Genomic DNA, 17,274 nt, shown 5'->3' with positions numbered 1-17,274 from the left:
CACATGCCGCAGGGCAACTAAGCCCATGCTGCAACTACTGAGCCCACACGCTCTAGAGCCTGTGTGCCACAACTAGAGAGCCTGCGTGCCAGAATTACAGAGCCCACACAGTCTGGCGCCCACACGCCACAACTAGAGAGAAGCCCGCACACCACAACTAAGACCCAAGGCAGACAAAAATAAATAAATGCATATATATATATATATATTTTTTTTTAAACCCATCTAGATGCTTATGCCTCCCACATTTATAATCTCCAGCCAGAATTCTCCTATGAACTCCATGATATAAGCAACTGCTCACTCAACAGCTCCATCTGGATGTCTAAGAGACATCTAACTCATAACATGTCCAGAATTGAACTACTATCTTTCAATCCCGCTCATTTGCTCTTCTCTATAGCCTTCCTCATTTCAACAAATGGCAATTCCATCCTTCCAGCCGCTCAGGTCATGAGTCTTAAAGTCATCTTTGGTTCCTTTCTCTCATATCTCCATATCCAACTCATCAATAAATCCTGTTAGATATGCTTTCAAATTACCCAGAATCTGACCACTTCTCACTAGCTTCAGCCATATCACCCTACAACATTATCAACTCTATAAATCAGCATTAACAGGGCACAGCACTTTAAAAAAAAAAAAAAAAAAGCTACTGATAAAAGGTATCCTGAAACAAAAAATACACAAGAGTAATTGGTATTAATTTTTAAATGTATTTTTTGGTGTGGCTAGGTTCTCTGGCCACACTAGGCCTAGCCTGGTTTGAATATTTTTAAATTTGAGAATATCTGTATTTGAGTATTTTAAAACTGTTCTGGGAAGAAAATTCTGCTTTATATTGTTTCTATTAACATAATGCAGTTGTGCCTCATAATTACATCATTCACCATCCATATTTTCTCCCTACCCATTACAAATACAGGCAAAAGCAAAGAAAGCACATGCAGTGGCACTATGAAAATACAGTTGAGGGGCTTCCCTGGTGGCACAGTGGTTAAGAATCTGCCTCCCAATGCAGGAGACATGGGTTCGAGCCCTGGTCCAGGAAGATCCCACGTGCTGCGGAGCAACTAAGCCAGTGCGCCACAACTACTGAGCCTGCACTCTAGATCCCGTGAGCCACAACTACTGAAGCCCGCGTGCCTAGAGCCCACGCTCCGCAACAAGAGAAGCCACCGCAATGAGAAGCCCACGCACCGCAACAAAGATTAGCCCCCGCTCACCCCAACTAGGGAAAGCCCGTGGGCAGCAACAAAGACCCAACGCAGCCAAAAATAAATTAAAAAAAAAAAATAGTTGAACACACCTAAGTGAGGAAGCTAAATGTCAGATTATTATACTTCTTTCATAACACGTCTATATTTTTAGAACCATTCAGGTTTGCTTCATTAAGCATAGCTAAAATGAAAAAAATCTGTATTTTCAGGAAAAGCAATTTAATGATTACCTTACAGAAAGAATTCGTAACAGCAAGCTCCTCATACTCTAAATTATCATTTGAATGTTAGGAGTCCAACTTATAGCTTTTCCATAAGAATACTGTTCTATTTTAAAAGAAACATCAGGGAATCCCCTGGTGGTCCAGTGGTTAGGACTCCATGCTTTTACTGCAGGGGGCATGGGTTTGTTTGATCCCTGGTTGGGGAACTAAGATCCCACATGCCCCATGGCACGGCCAAAACAAAACAAAAAATTAAAATTATAAATAAATAAAAGAAACATCCACAAACCTATGGTTAACAAAGTGCCCAATATTATAATCACTGAGGTCCATGAAGAAACATGCCAAAAATACTGATTTGTTTGAGAAATAGGAGATGGTCTCATTTCAAGATCAATTTAACTTAGGACATTAAAAGAACTTAAAAAGGCTGAAAATAAATAGTATTCAAAAACTAAGATCACTCTTTTTAAAGTTTTTAAGCTCAATTTTTAATTAACTAAAATGTAACATAAATGTTTTCCTTTTATTAACTTGTTGAGCCATTCTGGCTCCATATGAGCTGTTCAGAGTAACCACTCAATCATGTGCAGGTTAATCCTCCCCCTCCAGGACCAACAGAATCTAGTGAATTCCCTACCAACAGTTCTTCCTTTACTCACTAGGCATTAAGGCTTTGAAAGTTTTGGCTGTCTATTATCTATCCACTCATTACTTCAACAGTAATAGAGGAAGCCCTCTGAGACTCTGGAAGGAATCAACAGAAGTAACCAGACAGCTCAACAGTGTCTTTTTTTTTTTTTTTTTGGGGGGGGGGGGAGCTGCGTAGGGTCCTAGTTGTAGCACGCGGGGAGTCTTCGTTGAGGGGTATGGGATCTTTCGTTGCGGCGTGGGCTCTTTGTTGTGGCACACAGGCTCCAGGGTACGTGGACTCTGTAGTTTGCGGCACTCGGGCTCTGTAGCTGAGGCGTGCGGGCTTAGCTGCCCCACTGCATGTGGAATCTTAGTTCCCCAAAAAGGGATCGAACCCGCATCCCCTGCATTGGAAGGCAGATTCTTTATAACTGGACCACCAGAGAAGTCCCTCAACAATGTCTTTTGATTATCTACTAGGGTTGTTCCATTATCCAGCTCCTATTCACTATTTTGCAAACACAGCAGCTTTTCTTTATATGTAATTCAAGTCAGATGCTACAAAGTCATATACTTACAGGTCTGTTAAATACACTGGTTCTTTAACACTTCAACTAGCTAATACACCAAAGAGTTAGATCCCAATCTACCATTTCCTTTGAATTCCTCCACAGATCATCAGTGCTATGCTCTTTAAACAAGAGTTTATTACATAGACATGATCTCCACAGAGATTACATTTGTCAATGGAAACAAATTAAAACAGTTTTACAATACCAGCTGAAGAATACAAAGATACTGTGACACATGGTAACTAGACTTATCATGGTAATCATTTTGAAACTACAGAAATATCAAATTACTGTGTTGTGCACCTGGAACTAACATAGTATTGAAAGTCAACTGTACTTCAAAACCAAACAAACTCATAGAAAAAGAGATTAATCTGTGGTTACCAGAGGCGGGGTTGAGGAGAGGATGAACTAGATGAAGGTAGGCAAAAGGTACAAAAGTACTAGGGGTACAATGTACAACATAATATAATTAGCACGGCTGTATGTTATATAAGAAAGTTGCTAAGAGAGTAAATCCTAAGACTTCTCATCACAAGGAAATATCATTATTTTTTTCTATTTCTTTAATTTTATGAAATGATGGACACCCACTAAACTTAGTGTGGTCATCATTTCATGATATATGTAAGTGAAACCATTATGCTGTACACCTTAAGTTTATATAGTGCTGTAAGTCAAGTATTTCTCAATAAAACTGGAAGAAAAAGGAAAAAAAAAAGGATACAAAGATACAATAACCAGACTAAGTCTGAGAGCCAAGGCACACTAAAAAAAAAAAAACGCATTTCAAAATTGATACTTATCATTCTTGTGTATTTCTCATCTCAAGGTCAATGCTTAGCAACTATGTCCATTAATGAGTACTCACTTATAGGGTTAATTTACAGTAGATTTTTATTTATTTATTTATTTATGGCTGCATTGGGTCTTCGTTGCTGTGCTTGGGCTTTCTTTAGTTGTGGTGAGCAGGGGCTACTCTTCGTTGCGGTGTGCGGGCTTATTGTGGTGGCTTCTCTTGGTGCGGAACACAGGCTCTAGGCACGCGGGCTTCAGTAGTTGTGGCTCCTGGGCTCTAGAGTTGCTCCACGGCATGTGGAATCTTCCCGGACCAGGGCTTGAACCTGTGTCCCCTGCACTAGCAGGCAGATTCTTAACCAATGCACCACCAGGGAAGCCCTTTACAGTAGATTTTATCCAAAGATAAAACCTCGTAGTCTTCTCATAGCTTAATTTTAATAATGTCAGTCTCATGTACTGACCCTAATTTCAACTTCCTCAGTCAAGAGCTAATAATAATTTTGGGGGACTTCCCTGGTGGTCCGGTAGTTAAGAATCCGCCTTCCAATGCAGGGGACGTGGGTTAGATACCTGGTCTGGAAACTAAGATCTCACATGCTGTGGAGCAACTAAGCCCGCACGCCTCAACTAGAGAGCCCAAGTGCCGCAAACTACAGAGTCCACACACTCTGGAGCCCGCTCACCACAACTAGAGACAAAAAACCCACATGCCACAACTAGAGAGAAGCCCGCACACTGCAACGAAGAGCCCGAGTGCCACAACGAAGACCTGACGCAGCCAAAAATAAAAATAAATAAATAAAATAAAACATTAAAAGAAAGAGCTAATAATTTTTAGTAACTGTAATGAACCATAAAAGAACAAAAACCCAAACCTTAGAGCATCAATATGACACCAATTAAACCCAATTATGTACCAAACCTATCATCAACCCAGTATGTTAAAAACTTTAATTTTCAAAACATATAGGCCAAATCTCATGAAATCTAAACTTAAGGGAGAAATCCAAACTTTTACACTGCACTCTTATTGCAACAAACTGCTTGACAATAGTGGCTTAGGCTGGTGATCTCATATAGGGATTTTTGCTGCAACCATATCTGCGGTATGTAATGATATCTAGCATACAGAAAAACGCATCTTTCTGCTAAAGAGGGAGTGCAGTATAAGAGAATGTATACGTATTTTACAATTAGCATACTATTTGTTTCTAATTGGATACTCAAAAGTTTACTCTATCAAATTGTTCAAATACTTCCAGTGAAATCTTAAAGTACTAGCAAACTCTTTCTTTATCTACATAAAGCAAAGATAAAACAAGTTTCCATTAAAGAGCTCATTAATGAAACCAATCTAATAAAAAAAGTTTATTTTTATAATTATGAGATAGATACAACCAACTAATTTTACACCAGGCTATATTCGACATTGTGAAGAACAGAACCATATGATACAATTTTTACTCCTAAGGATTTTATAATTAGTCAAAGAAACAAAACTAAGAAAATGTAGCAATAATTGATAAGGATATCACATGGTATACTACAGATAACTTTTTCAAAATGTATTCTCCTCTTGGAAGTGTTTCAAGCTGCCTCAAGAACAAGAAAAAGGGCAAAGCATCAATTCCATTTTTATTCATTTTATATGAGGGCTTAAGGTAAGGGAAAAAAAAAATCCTCATGCCAGGAACAAAATTTAAAACCATTAGAAAAAAATACATATGGTGTAGGAGTCCCTGTAAGAAAGCTGAACTATATTTCCATACTGTTTAAAAATAAAATATAAATGTAGATTTTAAAGGGTCACAACATAAATAGAACATTAAAGATAAAGGATGGTAGAGGGGAATTAATGAGAGGACAAAAGTGAGTGAAAGGCTGAAGATATCATTCACTTGTACATTGTTTCAATGACACTTTCTTCTGTAAGGAATGTAGACGGTTTAGAGTCCCAATCCCAACTCTATCAATAATTATATAGCATTAAGTAATTTTTTGAGACTCAAAACAAACATATGTAGCTGATACAGGTATCACAAAAAACAAAAATGCTTAGAGCCCTTTTAATAATGTTAAATATTAAGAAACAGAACATTAATTGTAATAACGTATAAAAGAAGTTCAGGGAACAAAGACCAATAACTGTAAACATTTACATACAGAGAACATTCTACATACAGAGAACATAATTAGAATTAGCTCTGATATACATCTAAAGTATTATGTTAAATGGTGATGTCTTTATTTATCAATTCACAAACCAGAAATAATAATCTTTGCTTCTGGCTACCTGAAAAGTTAAGTTTCAGCTTTTAGAAGGGTGCCATTGACAACGTTTGAGTAAAGTTTTAAGATTTCTTAGAATTCTAATATAAGTAGGAGATACATAATACCTCCTAAATATTTTAACTGACATCGTCACCTAAGGAAGCTACTGCCATCACTTTGTTTTAAAGAAAATCCTGTAAGATTATCATTTAACCTAGTTTAAATTTTAAGTTACGAAGTCAGGATTACAGTACTCAAAGAAAAAAACCATAACCAATTATTTGTCAAATACTGTGTGCCTACTATACTCCTGGCACTACGCTAGGCACCAAACAGAAAAGGTCCGTGCAGTAACAGGGCTTACCTTCTGGCACACAGTTTTTTCCATTTAAAGGATTAGAATAGGCTATAGCACAAAGGTATATGAAGAGACCTCCATGAAAGCACAGATGGAGGACGGATTCCTTCTTTGTTCAAGTACAGACCAATGTGCTCAACCTTTTATCTGATTCTACATCCCTTCCCTTGTGCAACCCACTCCCTTCAATAAATCTCTCTGTGAACACTGAGTATCTTCTATGTGATGAAGGGGAGGGGTCAAGGAGGGAGGACAAGCACCATTCAAAATTCCTGACATAAAACAGAATAAAACAACTGTTTCTCCTTAATAACCTCACCCCAAGGACCTAAAATGGTGTGTTGTTAGTTGCATAGTTTTAGTAGCCAGTTCCAAAAACTCTACATTCCTTTACAAAGTGTTTGGGTATCTACCAGTCACATGATTATCCCTACTTATGATGGCAGCAAAATACAGATGGATATCCAAAAAAATAATAATAGCTCTTTGAAAAAAATCAATTTTTCCCCCATCATACAATAGGTAGAATTATTTACAAACTGGAAAGATTTCAGCGAACAGCTGAAGAACACTTACTTCTGTTCCAATTCCAGGTTGCATGCCAGAGTACACACTGTCTGGTGGAGGACCACCATACTTCCTCTGTCCTGTGGTTACATCCAGGGTATAACCAGTCCTCTCAAGCAAGGCCTAAAGATAATTATACATAATTATTTATAGTTGAATATTAAATATCATACACACACAAATCAAAATATAAATCTTTTCCAAAAGGTACCCTAACATCTTAGGTTATGTATTTTAGTTAGGGGGAAAAAATCACGAAGTTCACACTGGTTCCTCTCACACGTGTTGACTTTTACTTCTCCTTTCCATACATTTAATGTAAAGAGTTGCAGGCAAGTTAAGTCTCCAAGCACACATCACTTTTTTGTTATGAGAACAGAAAAAAGGGGAAAGGATTACTAAAACTTCGACATAAGCTGACCCCAGGCTACCTATTCATACTTATGTACCACAGTATTCCTCATTTTGCACCCCCTCTATGTCAATTAGATTTTTTCCTTATTTGCTCCCTTTACGTAGCATACTTACATCCAGTGACTCTTTTCAAATGAAATGTTCTCTATCCCCTTTCAAGAACATTGTGGAAAGGTTGTATTAATTCCAGTCAGGATGCTGGCATTAAAGGATATCAAAGTGATTTGAGAGTCCGTATCATACTGACAATAAAAAATTCATAATACAACTAACAAAGTTCTCTATCCTTAAAAAAAGCAGAAGTCCTAGCTCTTTTATGCAACTTCTCTAATTTACTATTTCTCACATCATCCTACTCTTTCTACTGTACTCAAATAATTTAACCTTTATTTTGTTTAATCCTGTTGTTTTGTACTCCTGCTATACCATAAGCTCCATAAAAACCAGACCATTTCTCATACAGCACAGACTCAAAACATCTGGCAATTACCAAATGAATATACTCTCAGGTTTCAAAAAACAAACTATGTTTCCTGATTTCCAACCTTCCTCACAACCTTATATTAGGTATTAAGAGGAATCACAGAAAAGAAGATAATGTCCTTGCCCTTAAGGGTTTGTGTTCATATGAAAGGCCTACAGAACAAAGACACATGGAAAAAAAGAAATGGAATCTACCTAGAAAGGAGAATTTTACACTTCAGGTTTTTAAAATCACAGCATGTCAGAGCAGCAAGAGACTTTAGACATCACCAAGTTCAATAGTTTTCAAAAATATCTCTGGAGGAACCCCGGGATTCCAGTTACCTTAGACTCTCCATTCTTCTACCTTTGACTATTTTAACCACAGAAATACATGTAATATAGAACACACACAAAAGATATTACATATTATACATTACTTGTATAATATGTAATATACACATATTACATATATAATATGCACCTTCTCAAGAGCAAATAGTCAGCTTTAGGGAAATCATACAGATCTATCCAGTGAACAGCAGTAAGTTTTTAAAAAACAACCATTACAGCAAATAGAGTTTTCATCTATTAGTTAAAAGAGATAAGAATGGGACTGTGCCATTTTACAGATGAGGGAAAAAAGGTACAAAGGAGCTTTATATAAGCTAGTTACATGATAGAAACTATATTTCTTGTCTAAAACGTAAAATTGGACAAACTTCAACATTAAATAAATTAACTATTTCAAACTCAAAAGTCTATCACTGCAGCAAAACATCAATATCCATTTAATTCTTTGACTAAAAGCCCTATATTCACCTTTCAGTTTATCTAAAGACTAATAGTAATAATAATAATGGCTCATAGTTACACTGTTCTCGCTACATTCCAGGCATTACTCTAAGCACTTTGCGTATCTTAATTCCTTTAACCTTCACACTTCATGAGGTAGGTACTATTACTGTTCCCAGTTTACAAACAAAGAAACTGAAGTAAATAAAAACTGAGAAGAAGGAAAGCAGTTATTAAAACACCTCTTCAGGGCTTCCCTGATGGCGCAATGGTTGAGAGTCCGCCTGCCGATGCAGAGGACACGGGTTGGTGCACCGGTCCGGTCCGGGAAGATCCCACATGTCGCGGAGCGGCTGGGCCCGTGAGCCATGGCTGCTGGGCCTGCGCATCCGGAGCATGTACTCCGCAACGGGAGAGGCCACAGCAGGGAGAGGCCACAGCAGGGAGAGGCCCGCGTACCCGTAAAAAAAAAACAAACCAAAAAACCACCTCTTCAGCAAGAGAAAAGGCACAAAATACTTGGAAAGAAACTGAAGAGACATGATTGAATCAATCTAAAAAACTATTATTGGAAGTATCAATAAATGTCATTCATAGCCAAAAGAACAAGGAATAAGGGAGAGTATGTTTAGGAATTTTCACCAAACATACAATTAAACGTCTGCCCCTAAAATTCTTCTTATGTAATTTTCCCTAAATTATCTCATTTCCAAACACTAGTTTTTCTTTTTCTTTTTTTTTTTTTATGTGCAATAAAAACTGTTTCTAGGGCTTCCCTGGTGACGCAGTGGTTGAGAGTCCGCCTGCCGATGCAGGGGACACGGGTTCATGCCCCGGTCCGGGAAGATCCCACATGCCGTGGAGCGGTGGAGCGGCTAGGCCCGTGAGCCATGGCCACTGAGCCTGCGCGTCCGGAGCCTGTGCTCCGCAAGGGGAGAGGCCACAACAGTGAGAGGCTCGCGTACCGCAAAAAAAAAAAAAAAAAACTGCTTCTAGGAAACATGAAAAGAAGCATTTGATCTCATAATTAAATTTAATTTCATTGCAACTATCCAAGTCAAGTTTTACCTTGATCTTTGCTTCATCGGGTCCCTTTGTAGACTCTTGCACCTTGCTCCCCTGTTTCTCCCTTTGCCTGTAGGTCTTCATAACTCCACATAAAAATGCACTTTTGTTCTAGAACAGCCAAGTAATTCAATGAAAAAGAATCACCAGGAATTGATGAAGGGTCAAATACATAATTAAATTTAAATTTCAGAAGACCAGAATTTTAACAAAATATTTACTCATTTATCCACTCAACAAATATTTGCAGAGTGGTTGTTACATGCCAGACTGGAACAAACAGCAGTTAAGACACACAAGACCTCCGGGGAGCTTACCTGCTACACTGGCAAAACAGTCTTCCATTGGTTGATATTTAAATGTATCTGGGCTATTTTGCCAGGTGTCCTGAATCTATTCCTCCCACCAACATTATTTCCCTCCAAGATAATAAAACAGGACCACATAATCCAAAAATATTACAAAGGAGTGGGAGACTTTTACTTTATGCTTGTGTTTCTGAAAACTCTCTGCCATGTAGATCATTTTTTCTTTAAGCTGATTTTTTAAAAGAAGCAGAGGTAGTCAGAAACAAAAATACCACTCCTCCACAGGAAAAAAAGTAACAGTAAAATAATTTCAGATCATTAGTTGTTCAAAGACATTTCTGAATAATGACCTTACCTGAACATGTGATAAGTCACTTTCCTTGAACTGCTGTAGTACAGACAGAGCTCCTTCTTCATTAAATTCCCTGAGAGCATCAATGGCTCTTTCATCAAGATCGACATAAGCTACCAAGCCTAAAAATTAAATTGAAAAGAGGTAACATTATTGCAACAAAGGGGATAATCTAAACTGTGCTATCAGTGTTTAATCAAGAATTGTTATATTCAATACTATCACTAACTACATTTTCATTTAACTATATGCATACAGGCAGCTATACAAATACTATACAGAAAGGTCAAGAGTACAAATATGAAAACAAAAGATAAAATGTCAACACCTATAAACATAAATTTCAATCCCCATATCCCCCCAAAAACCAAAAAAATCCTAACCCCATTTCCCACTCCCCAAAACGTTTAAGTTCCAGAAGTTAAATCTGATGTACACATTGTACTACAGATTAAGCATTAATATAACAAGTTATGTTAGGGTGATAAGAACACACTGTATTTCCCAAGGAGCAACCTTCAAATTACATGCACTGTTGGAGTTATTGCTAACCACACAAGAAGTGGGGAAAAAAATAAGAGAACCTCTTTTACTAAATAATTCTTTCCACTCTCCAAAAAGTGTCACAGGCTTTCCCTCCTTAACACCTAAGATAAAATGAAATTCATCTATTTATCTGAACATCTACTTTGCTGCAGTCAGAATGTGGAAAGGCATAATTTTAAACTTTTCTATAAATGCCAGTGCAGCTTGATTAATCAATTCTGAAAGTCATATTTTAAGGCATTTTTTTGTTCTTCGTAAGTGTCACAATGAGATTTTAAAAGATGCTGTGGCATTCACAACACTGTCAATGACAATTTTTGCAAATGGCATTAAAAGGACTTTACTGTGGACTTAACGAGCAAACTATACAGAAAATATATGCACTGCATTCTATATATATACAGTATATTTAACTGCACACAGAACATTTACTAAGTTTAATTTCTTAAGTCTGTTAAATTTTATATTTCTCAATATATTTCAGAATTGATCCAAAGTAAAATGGAAATATTTGGCAGATTAAAACCCCCAAATCCATATGAACTAACATCAAAAGTGACTCCATTTTGGTAAAGCCAAAAAGAACTTTACTCCATAATAAATACTGTCACTTGCGAGGTTACTTTTAAAAAACTTGCCATGATTTGTTTTAAGAGCTCAAAATGAGCATGCCTAAATAACTGGAGTTTCCCTACTTGAATATTCCATATCACCACCCAAAGACACAACTCAGGATACCCATCAGTCCGTTCTGTCAATCCAACCCTACACCCAAACCATCAGCCTCTTATCAGTAACAGAACACTCTACAAGAGAGTATCTCGAAGCAGATCACTGCCAATTCTCTATGGCAGAATGTCACAGAAAGTTCCTGAGGACTGATTTTCAAATGGGACCATCACCCAGGAGTCATTTTGAGAAGTCATTTTAATGTCTAAAATTATCTTGAGCTTCTCAGATTAAAAAAAAAAAAAAAATGTTTTAAGGACAAAAAAACCCCAGATATTTGTCACTACGGTACTTAAGACACGTTTTTGAGACAGTTCAATTCTCTCTCCCAGAATCTGGATAGGCACACAAAACACAGAGGAAGAAAGTTTCCATCTATGGCCCCAAAGGGGGAGGACACATTTATTTATGAACAACACTTCCTAAGGGGATATATTTCTCTCCCTCTTTAGAACTTCAAACCACTTACAACCACCATATTAAAATGTTCAAATTTCCTTAAGCACTTAACCATGGGACTCCTAGATTTAAAAAAAAGAAAGAAAGAAAAAAAAAAAGCAGCTGTTACAAACCAAACACTTCCAAATTACTGAGAGTTGTGGATTTCTGTCTGTTAGAAACTAGACAGGCCACAAACTCTCAAGGAGTCTGACATTTATTATCATTTCAGACAAAACAGTCTAACTAGTCCTCTTATTATGCCACCTAATCAGACCTAAGCTGTTTTAACAATCACTTTAAGAAGCTAAAGTAGAAAAGTAAAAGCAAAATGATGACTGATTTAGATTAAGAAAAAATGTAAAATTTGATATGCTGAAACATATATATTAATTGATGGTAAATCTAAGACAAATTGATGTACTGTTCTGAAACAACTAAGACTGCATATTCAACACTAAGAAGGCTTTGAAATAATGAAATAAGAATATCAAAGTCAAACCCAATATGCCCTCAATGAAGGGAAAGTAACATTCAGCTCTATATAGATCAGAAACAATAATATTTAACCTTAAAAAAAGTCTATAAAATTCAAAGTGGTTTGCCCTCACTTTCATAACCAGTCAGAAACAAGAAATGTATATTATACCTGTCTGAAATATTTCATCAAGTCTTTCTGCCACCTTCTGTGGGAGGCCTGCCTCTATCAGTGTCTTGTAGTGTTCTGTGTGAGTTACACTGGAAGTATCCATTGGTTCTTCCTCTTCTTTTAACTGTACCGCATTACCATTCACCTGATTAGCCATTTTATTATGCTGCTGGAAAAAATTCAGGAGCTATATTACATTAAGCCAGAAATAACTAGTTTGTAGGACAATGCATGATTTATCTAAACTAATTTGTATACATGCTGCTAATAACTTCTATCAAAATATTATTTTATGATGCCTTTTCTGATGTATCTGACCTAAATTTGCATAATAATTCTGTAAAACCATGGAAAATGTACATGGAAGTGTTATTTAAGGAACTTCATGTACACTAGGTTAAATAAAGGCTTGAATTTACTTAAGGTAGAATCACTGATTAACAAAAGCAGCTGTTGTGTCCTGACGAGCTTATCAACAAATCACCACAAAATCCTAAAAAGCCCCTCAAGCTCTCAATTCTTACACAGTTTTAAAAAGTTTGGTTTAAAAACAGAATGAACACCCACAGACAACTTAAGGTTCAAGGACTTTCAAATTTTCCTAGCTCTGCTTCAAATCCAAGATAGGTGTGAAATAAATGCCCTGTTGTCTCTAGTTCAACATTCTGGTGATTTGGGTTTTCTCCGCCTCACTTAAAACAAAACAAAAAACACAACTTGACATTAATTTTTGTTCTAAAATTAATTTGCTATTCCCATTCACAGATTTAAAAGAAAAAATGACCAGGTTTAAAAGCTAAATGATTGTTTTAAGTCCACATAAAATAAAACGTGAGCTATAGTTAAGGTTGCTTCTTAAAAAAAAAAAAATCATGAGTGTATACTGAATTTTTCATATCAGTAAAATAAACCTAAAAAACTATTTTAGAACGGATAACTAATTTCTTCCAAATAGTTTCAACAAACATTACCTAATTAGGATAAACTTAGGTCAGATGTCTCAGATTAACCTACCCAAATCATTTTGGGTGTTCAACCTGTACGTAATGCTGAAATGGATCAACTCCCTGAAGAAAGAGATTAAATAATAAAACCATACAAGGCCAGTCTCTATACTACCTCCTCAAAAGACGGAATTAAAGTTAAAGTGCATTTGTCTGCGGTGAAATTATAATGTGATGAAGGTAATAAGCACCAGAATAAAGACATTGCAACGAATACTGAAATAAAGGACATGAAGATGGATTTCAAGGAAAAGCCTACTTTTCTTGATGAAACTCAAGATACCTAGTCAGCTATAAAGAAAATACAAGTTTCCTAAAAAGCACTAAAACCCATACGTAAGATAACCACACCTCCAGACTGCTTATCAAAACACTGTGCAAATGCACCAGGTGCAGTTTTCCGACTTAAAACAACTTCATTTCAAAGTCCACCGATATTTAGTTGAAGTTAATGAAAACGGGAGGAAGACTGAGAAGGAGGTAATACAGGGTAGGAAGAGAGGAAAATGCAGAAAGGGTTACTTTGAAAATGGGATAAACAATATCATGACTTCTTACGATTACAAAACATTATTAAGACTTAGTAGCCCTCTAATGTCTACACAGACGCAGACTCCATGGTTAATCGCTGGGTGGATAAATGTTTCTCAAGGCAAGCCTCAAATTCTGATGAACTGGCAAAAACAAAAACATTCAAAACTGGTACTTTTGATCAAGAAACTACTTATAGTTTAAGATGAATAGTTTACTGATTAATACAACCTACTTCTATAAAGATGCATCCTAAAGTCCAAAACATCTTTGTGAACATAGAGTTTTCCATGCTCCCCCACCCCCAAATACGACCATAAGATCATCAGAACTCAGAAGTTCTCCGTATCACAAGACCCTTGCAGTATTGCACCTTGGAATACTATTAGTTACAGAAAGAAAGCAAATTTTAACAGAAAAGTTCAACGAACATCTGTTAAGGTGGTATTTTTTAAGTATGTGTAAAGCAAAAAGACAAGTTGCATATTAAGCACAAGACAGAAACATTTATGACTACCATCCATTGCAAAGGCTCTCTACAAGTTGATTCTGAAATTGTTTGAAATTTACAAAAAAAATCTGTAAACTTTAACAACAACAAAAACGTACAACTATTAGAGTCCAGAAAATAAAACCTTTCGGATCAAGGAAAAAGCTCTCTTCAAGCCAAATACAATGTGCTCATTTTAAAAAAGACTTTCATGTCATATGAGACCATTTAAAACTCTTGTGTGTATTCAATACGATGCCACACAGCCAAACCATATTTCTGGATGCAGCAAATACACTAATGTGACTTAAGTCATTTGATCTAAACTTTTTTGCGAAAAGTAGAAATTTAAATAAGGACTCCTGGGAGATTTGGGAAGTCTGGCACTAGCCCCTCCCTGATTTTTTCTGAACATCTCGTGAAAATTCTTCACATTTAAGAGACCGGCTTTAAAAGAACCAACGAAATGAAGACTAACGGTTATCTCATGGCTTAGGAAGTGTCAAGCCCTTAACCTACGACTGACTCATGAGACATAAATTCAGCCTCCGGAGGACAGCAAAAATCTGAAACAGGTAGTGTGAAAGGACTGAACCCTTCAAGAGCCCCGTGGCTTCAAGTTTTAAATTTTGGCAATTACGGTTTCTACCGCAGAAGAAAAAGAATCGCCTTTCCAATTTAGTGCGCCTACGACAGTCTTAGAATTAGGTATCTCAGGCGCCGCTCGAAGGCTAAGTTTCATGGCCTCTAGTAGTCATTTTTTCCTTCAAATCTCGACTCGAAGCATGCAGAATGGAGGAGGGGAGCGAGGCTTCCTACACAAACCAGCCTTTTGGCCTCTGCTTCACACAAAAGTTTTCTCCCGGCTCAGGTCACCCGGGGTTTGCATCCCGCCCTCTGCCCACCCGCTCCCCATGTCGGTCCGAATCACCAACACATCCCACTCGTGGCTAGGCCGGAAGAGACGGGAGCGAGACGGCTCCGGCGGGGAGAAGCAATGGGGCCGCGGGCGCCCCAGGCCGCCGGCCCGGCCCGGCCGCGTGGAGCAGCGGGCGGAGGCGGGAAAAGCGCGCCCGGCCCGGCAGCCTGCGCGGAGGGCGCCGGGCCGGCCGGACCGCGAGCCGGGGGTTGGAGGGGCGGGGGGAGGATGAGCGAGGGCGAGGAGGCGCCTCGGCTGGGTCAGGCCCTCAACTGAGCGGCCGGACGAGGCTGAAACCGCCACCAGCCCATCCCCACCCCCACCCCGGGGCCTCGGAGCGAAAACGAAACTGGGGACAAGGCGCCGTGCCCCGGCCGGGCCCAGTAGGGTCAGATCGGGGCTCCCGGCCCCTCCCCCCGCGGGCCGGCGCGAGACTCACCGGGGCAGAGCTGGGGCCGACGGCCTGGCCCGTGAGAATCAGCGCGAGGCGCTTTGAAAACGACTAGAAATGGCGCGCGCGCCACCCCCTCCCCCCCTCATGGACAGAGACGCGATCCCGGCAGCACGCGGGGTTTCCCGGAACTGCTTCCAGGGACTCCGAGCGGCCGGGCAATCACCGCGCGCGGCGGCCTGAGGAGCAGCTCAGACGACCAATAGTAGCGAGAAGAGGCGCACCACGCCGGACGACTTGGGAGCCAATCGATGAAGCCGTCGGCTGAGCCAATGAGGGAACTCAGCGCCGCCGGCTGGGGCGCCTCCGGGGCGGGGGCAGGAACACAAAGGGGTCTGTGGCGAAGCCCCGGGTGGAGGCGAAGCCGTGGCGCTCCAGGCCCAGGGTGCCGAGGCTCCTCCCTCTTCGTCTGCAGCCGGCGCGAGGCCGAAAAAGTAGGCTGCCTCCGGAGCCCCGCCCCCTACCGTCCGCACCGGCTTGTTCGGCCGCGGCCCTCCCGCCCCTTGGCTGGCGCCACAGCGCCGGTAATCCCCCCCGGGAGCCGCCGCCGCCGGCGTTCGCCCCAGACACGCCCACCGCCACGCGGTCCGGCCTCCCTCTTGGTCGTCTTTTGGGCGCTAGTTAGAACACGGTGTAAGCATTTGGCTCGTCTGTTTTGTTGGAGAATTTCTTCGTGTAGAAAATCATCCCATGGAACGCTCGGAAAGCTGACTCCCGGGCTCCCTTCCACACATCATTGGGAGCAGCTCAGAATGTGAGGGAAATCGCTAAAGTGGGCGTTTCTCAAGAGCAATGTTACCTACAAATGACAGAGCAGAGACCTTTCTTCACGGGGTTTGGAGCTAATGAATATTCACAAGGTAGATAGGGCAGATGTATGCATCTACGAAACCAAAGCAGCCTTGCAAGGAAAAGGGCTCATTCCCAAAGGAGACTAATCCCGTTATTCCTAAACATTGCTCACCTTCCACCCCCTACTGGTTTGTTCCCTGTCTTGCCTTAGTCCAAACCTATCTCATCCCACGGCCCTTCCTTCCCGACCCCATCTCCACTGCCCCATCCCTCTTGGGAAGTGGAGGAAGCCAAGCGGGGGTCTGCAAGATTTACAGATAACTTCGAGGATCGTTTAAATTTCCCAGAAGCTATCAACCAAAAATTAATTATGGAAAACCTATGTGCCCGGTACTGGGCTAAACGTCACGGTGAATCCAACTTTTGTATTATGGGGTGTGAAACTTATACAAATGCTGGGATCCTTTAGAAAAATAATATAAAATGATGAGTACAAATTTAGGAAGAGTCTTGGAAGGGCATGGTAAAGGGACTTTGAAGCTTAACCCTTATTAGCTTCACATAAATCTGCTTCTAGCTTGAGGGTTCTTAACCTATTTTGTGCCATTCGACAGTCTGGTAAAAGCTACGGATCTTTTAGGTTTTTAAATGCATAAAATAAAGTAAAATACATAGCATTACAA

General features: G+C 39.5%; 1 protein-coding gene across 3 annotated transcripts in view; it reads right to left on the bottom strand.

Annotated features, from left to right (window-relative positions):
- HNRNPR (heterogeneous nuclear ribonucleoprotein R) overlaps positions 1–15,912 on the bottom strand; it is a 60,227-nt gene extending 44,315 nt beyond the window's left edge. Inside the window, exons 1-5 of one of the 3 annotated variants that reach the window (XM_022551812.3) lie at positions 15,788–15,908; positions 12,405–12,573; positions 10,046–10,164; positions 9,386–9,493; positions 6,656–6,769 (exon numbers count right to left, since the gene is read on the bottom strand). In XM_022551812.3, the coding sequence (XP_022407520.1) occupies positions 6,656–6,769; positions 9,386–9,493; positions 10,046–10,164; positions 12,405–12,561 (498 nt within the window). In that variant the 5' untranslated portion in view covers positions 12,562–12,573; positions 15,788–15,908. Of the gene's footprint in view, positions 1–6,655; positions 6,770–9,385; positions 9,494–10,045; positions 10,165–12,404; positions 12,574–15,787 lie in introns of all 3 variants that reach the window. The other 2 variants (XM_022551811.2, XM_022551814.2) reach the window with 2 other exon arrangements.
- Positions 15,913–17,274: the final 1,362 nt, after the last annotated feature.

This window comes from Delphinapterus leucas, chromosome 1, assembly GCF_059928025.1.
Source record: "Delphinapterus leucas isolate spDelLeu-1000000601 "Yukka" chromosome 1, BTC_Dleu_Yukka2, whole genome shotgun sequence".
Classification (NCBI taxonomy): Eukaryota; Metazoa; Chordata; class Mammalia; order Artiodactyla; family Monodontidae; genus Delphinapterus; species Delphinapterus leucas.
The sequence above is the reverse complement of the archived record's forward strand: the minus strand, read 5'-3'. Positions and strand labels throughout refer to the sequence as shown.